The sequence below is a fragment of the Octopus bimaculoides genome, chromosome 14 (genome assembly GCF_001194135.2).
Source record: "Octopus bimaculoides isolate UCB-OBI-ISO-001 chromosome 14, ASM119413v2, whole genome shotgun sequence".
Lineage (NCBI taxonomy): Eukaryota > Metazoa > Mollusca > Cephalopoda > Octopoda > Octopodidae > Octopus > Octopus bimaculoides.
In genome coordinates, this window is record NC_068994.1 from 35,783,022 (window position 1) to 35,795,521 (window position 12,500).

At 36.8% G+C, this 12,500-nt stretch overlaps 1 protein-coding gene and 1 long non-coding RNA gene across 9 annotated transcripts in view; one reads left to right on the forward strand and one right to left on the reverse strand.

Moving 5' to 3' along the window:
- The window catches only part of LOC128249440 (uncharacterized), a 347,579-nt gene that overhangs the window by 319,561 nt on the left and 15,518 nt on the right, over positions 1-12,500 (forward strand). The gene's annotated exons all lie outside the window — the stretch shown is intronic.
- The window catches only part of LOC106868934 (protocadherin beta-15), a 165,989-nt gene that overhangs the window by 86,542 nt on the left and 66,947 nt on the right, over positions 1-12,500 (reverse strand). The window contains exon 3 of one of the 7 annotated variants that reach the window (XM_014914408.2): positions 12,336-12,431. The exons of the other annotated variants lie outside the window; for them this stretch is intronic. Coding sequence (XP_014769894.1) covers positions 12,423-12,431 — 9 coding nt within the window. The 3' untranslated portion in view covers positions 12,336-12,422. Of the gene's footprint in view, positions 1-12,335; positions 12,432-12,500 lie in introns of those variants that run through there. 7 annotated transcript variants of the gene reach the window in all.

Sequence of the window (12,500 nt, forward strand, 5' to 3'; positions counted from 1 at the left end):
GAGAGAGAGAGAGAGAGAGAGAGAGAGAGAGAGAGAGAGAGAAAGAGAGAGAGAGAGCGAGCGAGACAGACAGAGAGACAGACAGAGAGACAGAGACAGATAGACAAACAAACAGACGGATCGATCGATCAATATATAGATAGATAGGTAGATAGCTTTGAGTATTGTTATTTTGAATTTCATCAGAATCAACGATATTGTCTCAGCTACATTCCTATGAAGGGACAACTTGTGCATGATAAGTGGTTTTGCTTAGGAGTATATGCAAGGGGCAGTACTCCATTCAATTTGAGGGTGGGACATTCCAGAGATGGATTATTTCCCCTGCGCTATAAAAATCGCATTTTTGGGAGAAAACATTACGAAATCAGGAGCAAAGTAAAAATGGTGTTAGGGATTTGAGAATGAGAAGGAGTAGAGTCGATATGAAGGAAATGTTGATGTTGGAACGAAGAGTGAGTAGAAAAAAAAATATATAAATAAATAAATATAAATGTAATAAACAAGTGTGTTTATTTGGTAAGGGGAAAATGACCACCCCGAAATATAACAATAATTAAATAAATAAAGAAGTGAAACTGCATAATATGATTTAAATCCTCCTTTGCAACCACAAGGTTTCCAGTTCAGTCACATTGCTTGGCAACTTGGGCAAATGTCTTCTATTATAGCCTTGAATCGACAAATGCCTTGTGAGCGAATTTTGTAGAAGGAAACTGTGATCAAGTCAGTTATACATGCTTGTATATATGTATGAAATCTGTCGTATATTCTTTTTTTCTTTTACTTGTTTCAGTCATTTGAATGTGGCCATGCTGGAGCACTGCTTTTAGTCGAACAAATCGACCCCAAAACTTATTCTTTGTAAGCCTAGTACTTATTCTGTTGGTCACTTTTGCTGAACTGCTAATTTATGAGGACGTAAACACAACCCACATCGGTTGTCAAGTGAGGGTAAAAATACAGACACACAAGTACATACATACATACATACATATAGATTACGTCATATGTAAACAAACATTTTTTTTTTTTGAAGCATTGAAATGTATTACTCTCTCTTGTTTCAGTCATTTGACTGCTGCCATGCTGGAGCACCGCCTTCAGTTGAGCAAATCAACCCCAGGACTTATTCTTTGTAAGCCTAGTACTTATTCTATCGGTCATTTTTGCCGAACCGCTAAGTTACGGGGACGTAAACACACCAGCATCGGTTGTCAAGCGATGTTGGAGGGGGGGGGACAAACACACACACACACACACACACACACACACACACACATATAAATAGAGGTTGAAATAACCACCTTAAGGGATAGAAAATATCCAATGAATTACTGGTTTGTTATCTATTATTTTGTTGTGAATAATAATATTCCTAAAATAATAGGTTTAAGTATATATCTTGGTTTATAAATGTTCAAATTAAAATCCAGAAAATAGAAGTAGCGTTAATATAATTTGTTAGCTGCGAAAATTCAACATGCTCATTTACAGATGTTTCAATTTTGCCCTCGCCAAAACGAAATTAAATTCCAATTATTAAAACATTTTATTGGGCTACATGTCCTCAGAGGAGTAAAAAAGACATATCATTAGGTTATTACATGTTATTCTTCCAAAACATCTCATGCTTTACAAGAATAACATGTAATCCAGATAAGACAACAAAGAAATCCTTTAACATATCTTCAATGATTTGTTCCAGTTGTCTCTGTATCAACTCTGACTGCAACACCAGTTTACACAAAAAATTCGAAGTGAAAATTTGCATAATGTTTGTGGTGTTAGATATTAGAGTGACACTTCATCAGACTTGCATCAAAGGTGTGCTGTCACATTGTATGTCTTCCAGACACTGTTTTTTTTTACTTATATCGGGTGGAAACAAAAAGTAAATAAAAATATGGTTATGGGATGAGTAGAGCTCATGTAGTGGGGGCATAAAGAAGAAGAAGAAGAAGGTGGAGGAGGTGAAAGAGGAGGAGGAGGGGAGGGGTGATGAGGAGGAGAAGGAGAAGAAGGTGTGTGTATATGTATGTCTTTGATTCTATGTTTGTTCACCTCCCACCACTTAACAACTGGTGTTGGTTTGTTTACATCCCCATAACATAGCGGTTTGGTGAAAAAAGACCGACAAAATAAGCATCAGATTCGAAATAAATTCAGTGCTGGAGTTGATTTATTTGACTAAACCTATCAAGGCTGTGCTTTAGCAATGTTGCCATCCAATGACAGAAATAAATAAAGAATAAAAGATAAACGAATTCTCCCTTTTTTTTTTTTTAATTAACTTATATATTTTCCTTATAGTTCGATCGTCCTTCCTACACCCTCTCCTTCACTATATCACCCCCTCCCCAATATCGACACTTCTTCCCATTCTCATTTGCATATTATCACTTTGCTCCAATCGAAAACGCCAGCTTCATGCAAGGGAAACAACCAATGTTTGACTGTTGCCTCACAAATGGTGTTGCTACATAATTTTACTTCATGAATGCTTTTTAGGAATTGACATTTGGTGTATGAGAGAATTTGATGCAGCTGCCCTCATCTTCACCTGTTGCAAAGTTGGTTCATCTGGGACACTTGATAGGAAGAGGTCCAGCTTTATTTTGAAGACACCTACATCCACCCCATGCAAGTCTCTCAGGTCCTTTGGGAGGATATTGAAGAGCTGTGGACCTCTGAAGCCCAGGCTTTTGCAATATCTTGTCCTACATCTTGACGGCAAATTTGTAGTTCTTGGCACTATGCAGTGGCGCCCAGTTCTAGTATTTGTGTAACTCTCGATGCCAAAGTTTAGGACAAGTCCTTCCAGGATTTTCCAGATGTATATTATGGTATATCTTTCTTGCCTATGCTCTAAGAAATAGAGTCTTAATCTCTTGAGTTTTTTCTAATAGCTTATATGCTGCATGGAAGCTATCTTCTTTGTGTAGCTTTGTTGGATTGCCTCAAGTTCTGAGATCAATTTGACACTGGTTGGTGACCATAGCTGAGAGCAATAGTCAAAGTGGCTTAGGACAAGTGTCCTCCAGAGGACCATCATGGTTTCCTGATCTCTTGTTCTAAAAGTTCTAAGAATCCATCTGGTCAGCCGCCTACATTTCATTACCAATTTAGCAACATGCTCATAAAAGGATGCATCATTACTCATGTAAATGCCCAGTTCTAGCACTGACTGTGCCTCTGGGATTGCAATCCCTCCAGGTCCAGTGTATTTAATGGGTATTGCATTTAATTTTGCATACTGATAGCACAAGGCTTGAAACTTTTCAGCATTAAACTGCATGTTATTCTTTTCAGCCCACTTGTATATTTCATCCAGCTCACATTGCAGGTGCATAGTGTCTTCAGGGTTCTGTATTACCTGTGAGACTTTTGTATCATCTGCATAACTTGTGATCGTGGCTCTCTGTGTGGCTGAGGGCATGTCTGAGAGGGCCATTATGAACAGTAGTGGTCCCAAAACAGTGCATTGCGGAACACCGCTCACTATTTGCGTGTCATTGGAGGTGGCCCCCTTGGCTACTACCACCTGATTTGTATCCTTCAGAAAGTCATGAAACCATTCTCCCAATTTTCCAACTATGCCGAGATCACGCAGTTTGTGACATATCATTCCATGATTGGCTTTATCAAAGGCCTTTGCAAAGTTGAGATATATCACTTCCACATTAGAGTGGTTGAGCAGCTGTTTCAGCACCCAGTCATAGTGTTGTAAGAGTTGAGTCAGGCAGCTTCTTCCTGGTCGGAAACCATGTTGGGTGTCAGGCAGCAAGTCATTTTCTTCAAGGAAGGCGATTAGTTTTCTTCCGACTATTCGTTCCATGACCTTGCTGATGCGCAAGGTCAGAGAGATAGGTCTGTAGTTCTTGGCCTCCGCTCTGCTACCTCTTTTAAGAATAAGGCATATTTTACCCTCCTTCAGTTTTCTTGGAAGTTTGCCAGTTGCAAGGAAGTTCTGAAAGAGGGACTGCAGTGGTCTTGCTAGGACTCGCTTACATTCTTTTAGAATATATATATATATATATATATATATATATATATATATATGTATGTATGTATGTTTGTATGTATGTATGTATGTATGTATGTATGTAAGTGGTGTGTCTGTGTTTGTACCTCCTCCCATCACTTGGCAACCGATGCTGGGGTGGTTATGTCCCTGTAACTTAATGGTTCAGCAAAAGAGGTTGATAGAATAAAGACCAGACTCACAAAGAACAAGTTCTGGGATGATTTCTTTGACTAAAACCTTTTAAGGCAGTGCTCCGGCATGGCCACAGTCAAATGACTGAAACATGTAAAAGAATAAAAGAATATATGTGTGTGTGATGAGCTTCCAGACAGTTTACATCTACTAAATTCACTCACAAGTCATTGGCTAGCCTGAGGTGAGTAAAAGATACTTGGCCAAGGTGACACCCAATTGTATTGAACCCGAAACCATGTTGTTGCAAAGTGAATTTCTTAATCACACAGCCAATTCATATTTGCAAACATTTTACTTTATTAATGCTTACTATCTACCCTGAGTATCTCTCACGTGTATGTATACACAAATGCATGTACATCTCTGTGTGCATATTTGTGTTAAGCATAAAAGCAGAAATGACAAAGTTTTTGGTGTTACAGAGTGCATTGGTATTTGGTGGGTTGGAGTGGCCTGGGCATTGAATTGTTATTTACAAATGTCGACAATTTATAGATAATCAATAAAAAAAAACTTTTAGCCATTAATTAACCAAAACTATACAAATTTGTCTCTCTTTTTATATGTTTACTTCTGTGTATGTGTTTTGGAGTGTGTGTATGCGAGTATGTATTTCATGTGTATGTGTTTGTTCGTGTATGTGTATGCTTTCTAGGTGTGTGTGCATGCATGTGTGTGTTTGTGCTTTTGCGTGTGCATAATGGAATTGCAGACAATCGCAGGGGAATCAAATTTAACAGTGCACCTTTTGATGAAGAATCTTTAAATTAAAAAGTAATTTAAGTGTTTTCTTAAAAAGAAATAAAAACAATGAATATATAAATTCCACTTTGCAATTATAAATCATTTTAAATCTTTAATTTGTGGCTAATATTTCTTGGTTACTATGACGTAAGAATTCAAGGGAAAAAATTGCAGCAAATATTCTAAATACTAGACAAAATCATGACGATATGTCTACCATTCCTTTTTATTCTTTTATTTGATTGTTAATATAATGTAGACACAGGGATGGCTATTTAATTAAGAAGATTGTGTCTCAATCATGTGGGCTCAGTTTCAGTTCCTTAACATGACACCTTGGGCAAGTGTTTATCATAGTTCTGGTCCGGCTAAAGCCTTGTGAATGGATTTGGTAAAGAAGTCCATAGTGTATGTGTATGTGAATAAACACTGAAAGGAGCCCATAGTGTATGTCTATATACATGTGTTTGTGCATTTGTTTGTCCCCCACTACTGCTTGACAACTGGTGTTCGTTTGTTTGCATCCCCATAACTTAGTGATTTGGTAAAAAGAGACTGCTACAATAAATACCAAACTTAGAAAACAAGTACCCTGGTCAATTTGTTTGATTAAATCCTTTACGGCAGTGCCCTAGCATGGTCACTCATTTATTTGACCAACAAAACTATCTGCTCATTAAATTAATTTGTAAGTGGCTGATTATTCCACGGACATGTCTTTACATTTAAACCAACCATATCTAGCTTAAATATCCAACCTGTTTTATGTTAAGACTGGCCAGTCCAACCTCTCATACCTACTCTACAATGTTACTCTAAAAATAAACAATCACATCATCAAAATCTCAAAGCTATGAAATAATGCATGACAAATTTCAAACAACGTGAATAAATAAGCATTACATTTGACACAAAAATTTTAATGCTAAAGAGCTAAAATAAGAATTACTCAGAAACACAGAATTTGTGACAAGGCTATACTTTTGAATTATAAGTACACTCTGATATGAAGCACTTCCATACATGTTCCATTTCCCCAATTTCCCTCATAAGACTTGTCGATCCAAGGCTATTGTACAGGATGGTGAATGAAAAAGTAGCCCAGGTTTTGTAACATAGTGTAAATACAGTGTAGTGAAACCTCTCTCTCCGGTATTTAATTACAAATGACAACGAAGCGGCTTGGACTCTTGTGTGTCCGCCACCCTGATTGGTTCTTATTTGTGCGGCAATTGTCACCAGTTCTGTTTCGCGCCAGGGTGCATACAGTCCAATCGTGGCCTTCAGATAAGGTCACGTGAGAGAGAGTTTTTCTGCATTTCCGGTGAGCCTTTTCATGTTATATTACTTGTTATTGTGTTCGACCGTGTGACGCGTTTAAAGGAGTTTCTTCTGCATGTCGCCATTCTCCTTTGGTTCGCACGGTCGTTCATTACAACAGGAACAAATTTACATTTATGTAAAAGAACTTAGCCTTTTGTTTGCAAGCATCATTGTGTTATTTTGACCAAGTCTAAAGTTGGAGCCTTATCATTTCACATGTATACAACAATTAAAAGCCTACTTTTTCAGTTGAAATAACACAGTGATGCTTGCAAAACGAAAGGTTGGTGCTTTTCTGTGTGTAAATTTATGTTTGCATTTACACTATACTACGGAACCTGGACTACTTTTTGGGGCAGCACCCTATGTAGTGGGATTCAATGTGGGACCTTGAGATTGCTATATAACCAATGATTCATCTGAGATTGTGTGTTTTCTAACTGAGACAATTACATCATGAAAGTGTCATGACAGACATTTAATACACAAATAGACAGTTACATTCATTTTTGTTGCATTTTTGAAATTTTATACACTATAAACTACCAAATGTTTCATGGTACATCTATGACTTACTCACTGATGCAGTTTCATGGATGTATTGTCATTTGATATATTTAGAGATTTGCATAGTGTTGGAGTAAAAGCTGAAAAGAGTTAGATTCACAGAATCATTGAAGCAGGGTTTCTGAGTCATTGTTTGCACCAAGCTCCACTTTGATTTTCCCTCAAGAAAAGAAATACATGACCCATGAACAGACAAAGTTATTACGTACCACACATACACACACACATATCTTTTGTCTTTACACTTATCTAAGAGAAAAATTTATTTTCTTTGGCAAATATAACTGAGGGTTGGAAACAGGAAGGGCATTTGGCTGTAGAAAATCTGCCTCGACAAATTCTGTCTGCACTAGCATAGCTAGAGTGTGCTGACTGGGTCAGCCCTTCAGTTTGCCACCCTTGGGCCCCAACAAAAATTACATATTGCTTACAGTGGACCCAAAAGTAGTGCCACCCCCATAAAAGTGCTGTTTGCGGCAGACTTCCCCCTCCACCTCACTTTTGGTATGCTAGTGTCCATCTGATACATGCAAGCATCAAAAAGTAAACATTAAAACCATGATGATAATTATATTCTAACTGATATTAGAGCACGGGTTTTCATACAATTTTGTAAATGCAAATTGTTACGTTTTACTAAAGGTATGCAGTAGATGTGTAACTTGTTTGTCTATCAGACAGAGGCAAACTAAGTTATGTGCCTAGCACAACCATTTTCAGCCCATGAAGGAAACGCTACATGGTCATTCAATCTGCTAGAAATAGCTGTCAAATCTCCCTCAAATCACACCTTGTCATCTTAAAAAGTAGAAGAGTATAGTAGATTATATAGTCTTAAACCCCATGAGAATGCGTTTTTATCATAGTACTGCTCAATCAGTGTTAAATCTGAAGCGAAAAAAAACATAAAAAAACAATAGTAACAACTACACTGGTTATAGTGCACTAAGTGTTAATCATTATGACCATGTGACCACAGATGGGTACCTTAATGTAAAGGCCATTAACATCACATTATATTCTAAAGTAGAATATTGATCAGTATGACTCTGGAGGATTATGGTGACTAATGTCCAGTTTAGAGGAAGTACACTAAATCTGTATCAGACTATACTGAAGTAATATATATAAATATATAAAATATATAAAAATATATATGAAAACATAAAATACATATAACTATATAAATATATATAAATATGAAAAATATATATAAATATAAAAATATATATAGAATAAATATAAATATATATGAATATATAAAATATATATAAGTATATATGAATACATAAAATATATATATAATCTATATATAAATATATATGAATATATATAAATATATATGTATATATAAAATATATATATAAATATGTAAAATATGAAGCTTCAAGACAGATCACATGGTACATAAAAATAAAAAGCTTAAATAAAGATAGAAAATAGTTTTATTTTTTTGCCTTTTACTCGTTTCATTCATTGGGCTGTGGCCATACTGGAGTACCACCTTGAAGGGTTTAGTCAAACAAATTGAGTCCAGTACTAATTTTAAGTCTGGTACTTATTCTATTGGTTTCTCTTTTGCCAAACGACTACATTATGAGGATGTAAACAAACCAACAGTTGTCAAGTGGAGTGGGGAGATGGACACTCATAAAGAAAACGACACACATGCACATTCCCATACATATATAAATACATGCACATACACACAAGTACACACGCATCCACATATGTATATATGACAAGTTTCCACACAGTTTCTGACTAAATTTACTCACAAAGCATTGATCAGTACAGGGTTATAGCTAAAGACATTTGCCTATGGTGCTACATGGTGGGACTGAAACTGAAATCATGTGGTTGCAAAGCAAAAGGGATATGGTCCAGTGGTTAAGATGTTGGTTTCACAATTATAAGATCAGGTTTCAATTCCCAGACAAAGCAGTATGATATATCCTAGAGCAAAGCATTTCATGTCACATTACTACAGTGTACTCGTATGAAAATAAGTACCAGGAGCATCAGTAGAGGTGGGATAACTTTGTGACAGACTGGAGTCCCATCAGGAGGATTCTTCAAGGGTAAGTGTAGCGTAGACTCTATATATACGTACATTCAAACATAGCAGGTAAAAGCTAGCCTTCAGCCGCTGTTTGTATCTCATTGTGTCTACAATTCCAATTGGTTGGTATTGGTGTAATTTGTCTTCCATTCTGTTGTGCCAACTGACTGCAGAGAGCCAGTCAGAGACTTTAGATAGCATCACATGAACAACCTATTTCAAACCCTTTTTGAGCCTACTGTTCCTTATAAAAATCCAGCTTTTGCCTCATTATGGGTCTTTGATTCCAGTCCTTTTGAGGTCTAGCCACTGACCACACAAGACACGGCCAGTTCCAGTGACAACACCACAGCAGCCACGTCGAAACTTACCAACTTCGTCCAACAGCTTTCAGCAACCTCCATCGCCATCACCATCATCTTTTCAACATTGTCAACATCATCTCTTTACGTACACAACTCTTGTGTCTATGAACTTCTCATTTCGATGGCTATAGACTCTTCCACTGTTTTCTTCATTGCTATCCTTATATGTACTTAATACACATGCATACATCTATGCTTACCCGCACACATACACTTTGTTCTCATGACAGCCTGTCTATTATTCTGTATACATGACACACACCCAGGCACACATGTTAACATATCAATAAATCTTCTCTTAACCATTCTACTCGGTTGTGTCTCTTTTTTCTCTCTGGCACTTATATGTCCAATTCAATTTATATTTATTGTAAAGACTGTGTGACCTACTAAGGAGCCATTCTCCTCACCTCACATCACATAGTCACTTACATAAGGAAAACAATCCACTTTGAGCATTATTTTGCTAGGAAAAGGCTATCATGATAGCACAAGTTGCTTGATTGGCTTGACTTGCTGATGAGTTAGATGAAGAGAGACAACATGCTTGACCCTTTTCAGGGGCTCTATAATGGTTGAAGTTGTCTTCAAATCAGCTCACACATAGAGTGGGCTCTGTTTAAGGTAACTAAGCTCCTTGTTGCAGTGCTAAGCTAGGTAAACGGCTAAGCTTGAAGGAGTATGGTAGGAAAATTAGCCAAGAATCCACTCAGTAAGACTGATTCTGAAGCAATGTAGCTGTAAAACAAACCTGAAGAGATCTTAAGCTGCACCTATTTCTTTTTTGAATTTAATAATCTTGATTATTGAAGCAACTTCAGAAGAATTACTACTATCACCATCATCATCATCATCATTGATGTCTGTTTTCCATGCTAGCATGGGTTGGATGGTTTGACCAGAGCTGGTAAGGCCAGGGGTTGCACCAGGCTCCATTGTCTGTTCTAGCATGGCTTCTATGGCTGGATGCCCTTCCTAACACCAACCATTCCACAGAGTGTTCTGTTTTTATTAAAATCAAATAGCTGTGTATGTGGACTTGACTTGTCAAAAGGTTTTTCATCACTTAAAATTTTATTGCCTGAGCAGAATTATTAATTTTTTTTTTTTTTGGAAAACTGTTGTAAAAATAGAAAATCTCAGTCATATTCATAATTATTTTTCTACTAAGTGTAAAAGTTCTGTTTTGGATTTTTATCCTTCTTCAAAGAAGGAAAAAATTACAGGCTAATGCAGGATTGTTTAGAATCAATAAAGTTTTTAATCTCTCCAAAGAACAAATCTCTTTGAAATTTCTCTTTGTGATTTTTCACTCATCACAACCAATTAACTTGAACTTTTTCATATACTAACTTTTACGGATTAATTTTGCAGACATGCTTACTTCCCAACCACAAGGTTCTGGGTTCAGTCTCACTGTGTGGCACCTTGTGCAAGTGTCTTCTACTATAGCTACAGGCTGACCAAAGCCTTGTGGGTGGATTTTGTAGGTGGAGACTGATGGACGCCCATCATATATGTGTGAGTGTGTGTGTGTGTGTGTGTGTGCATGTGCACGTTTGTATCTGTGTTTCTCCTCCACCACCACCACTTGATAACTGGTGCTGGTATGTTCACATCTTTGTAACTTATCTGTTCAGCCAAAGAGACCAATGGAATAAATACCAGGCTTAAACTAAATAAATACTGACATCAATTCATTTGACTAAAAAATTTTCTGAGGAAGTGCCCCAGCATGGCTACTGTCTAATGACAGAAACAAGTAAAAGAATAAAAGATAAAAGATGTTGACAGCTACCAGTTTTCTTGGATTCTGGATTTTATTCTCCTCAATTGGTCAAGACAATTGAATAATGATATGATTAAGTTCCTAGCTTCCCAGACATAGGCTCTCAGCTTCACAAGTATTCCTGGAATTGAACAGGAATCTGTTGTTGCCTGAATGCTATTTATACTTTTATTTTTCGTAGTAATGAACAAAACTCCATAAACTTTAGGTAAAGAAATCTATAATACTAAAATCAAGACAAGTAAGTGTGTCTATCATCGCAATGTCAGTAATCTTTAATATTTAATTCTTTATAGTGAAACCAAACTCTAATAAAAGGTTATATGAGAGATTTTGTTGATGACAGTTAATTAATCAATCATAAGAAAGGAGGGCTCCAATCAGGGTGTTTAACATGCTGTCAAACACTTTATATTTACAATATAAAGTGTTTTTTAATGATTTGCTTAGAGAGGGAGGTGGTATTTCTGGCCTTCTTTTCAGGGTTTTTGAACTTGAGAGAAGGAAGAGAGCTAGTTGTTGTCAGACTAGAGATCTGGCTTGACTGCTAACAGCAGAGTGGATTTTGCTTAAGGTACCCTAGGATCATGCAGTGTTGCTAAACCAGGTGGCATGAGTCTTGTACCTCAACACTACCCAAGCATCTATTATCACATTCTCATTACTTGAAGAACTTTGATACCAAATTAATAATAATCCACATTTGCTGAACATGTTTCTGTAAACTTTCTAGGAAATACTTTTTTCAGTAATGATGGACAACAAGCAAATTCCATAAATTATAAAACCTTCAGCTGGCAAAGAAGCCTTTACATGATTGCTTGACCTGCTTGAAAAAGCAGTCAAATCTCATTCAACTTACACCTAGTTGTCCTAAAGTTGAGAAGAACACATTAAACAATCTAGTGAGTAGATTCTTCAAAAAAGAAATTATATTCATGATTGGAATATCTTTGATTATAGATTTGCTTGAAAAGGATCAGCGCTTGAGGTGTAGGTCTATGACAGTCATACCTTTCACAAAAGTATTAGAGGTATCGGATTGGATTAGGTTGCTCATATTCACTCCACTGCAAGATGAAGGCCTCAGCATGTTCTCTCCACTCAGCTATGGTCTGATGTAGAGGCCATGAATTTGAGCTTGAGATCCTACTGGTTTGAAGTATGAGATAAAATTGCTCCAAACAAGAACTGAGACTTTGTGGTAGTATTAGCTAACCAGGATCGAACTCATTATTCTGTGATGTCAGCCACAGTTAATAATTCTTTCTAATTTTGATTCAAGGCTAGCAGTTTTGAGGCGAGGGGAAAGCTGATTTCATGGATTTCAGTGCTGAGCAGGTACTGAATTTATTGACCCTGAAAGGATAAAAGGTGAAATGGACTTCAGGGGTATTTGAACCCAAAACGTAAAGAGCCAGAAAAAAT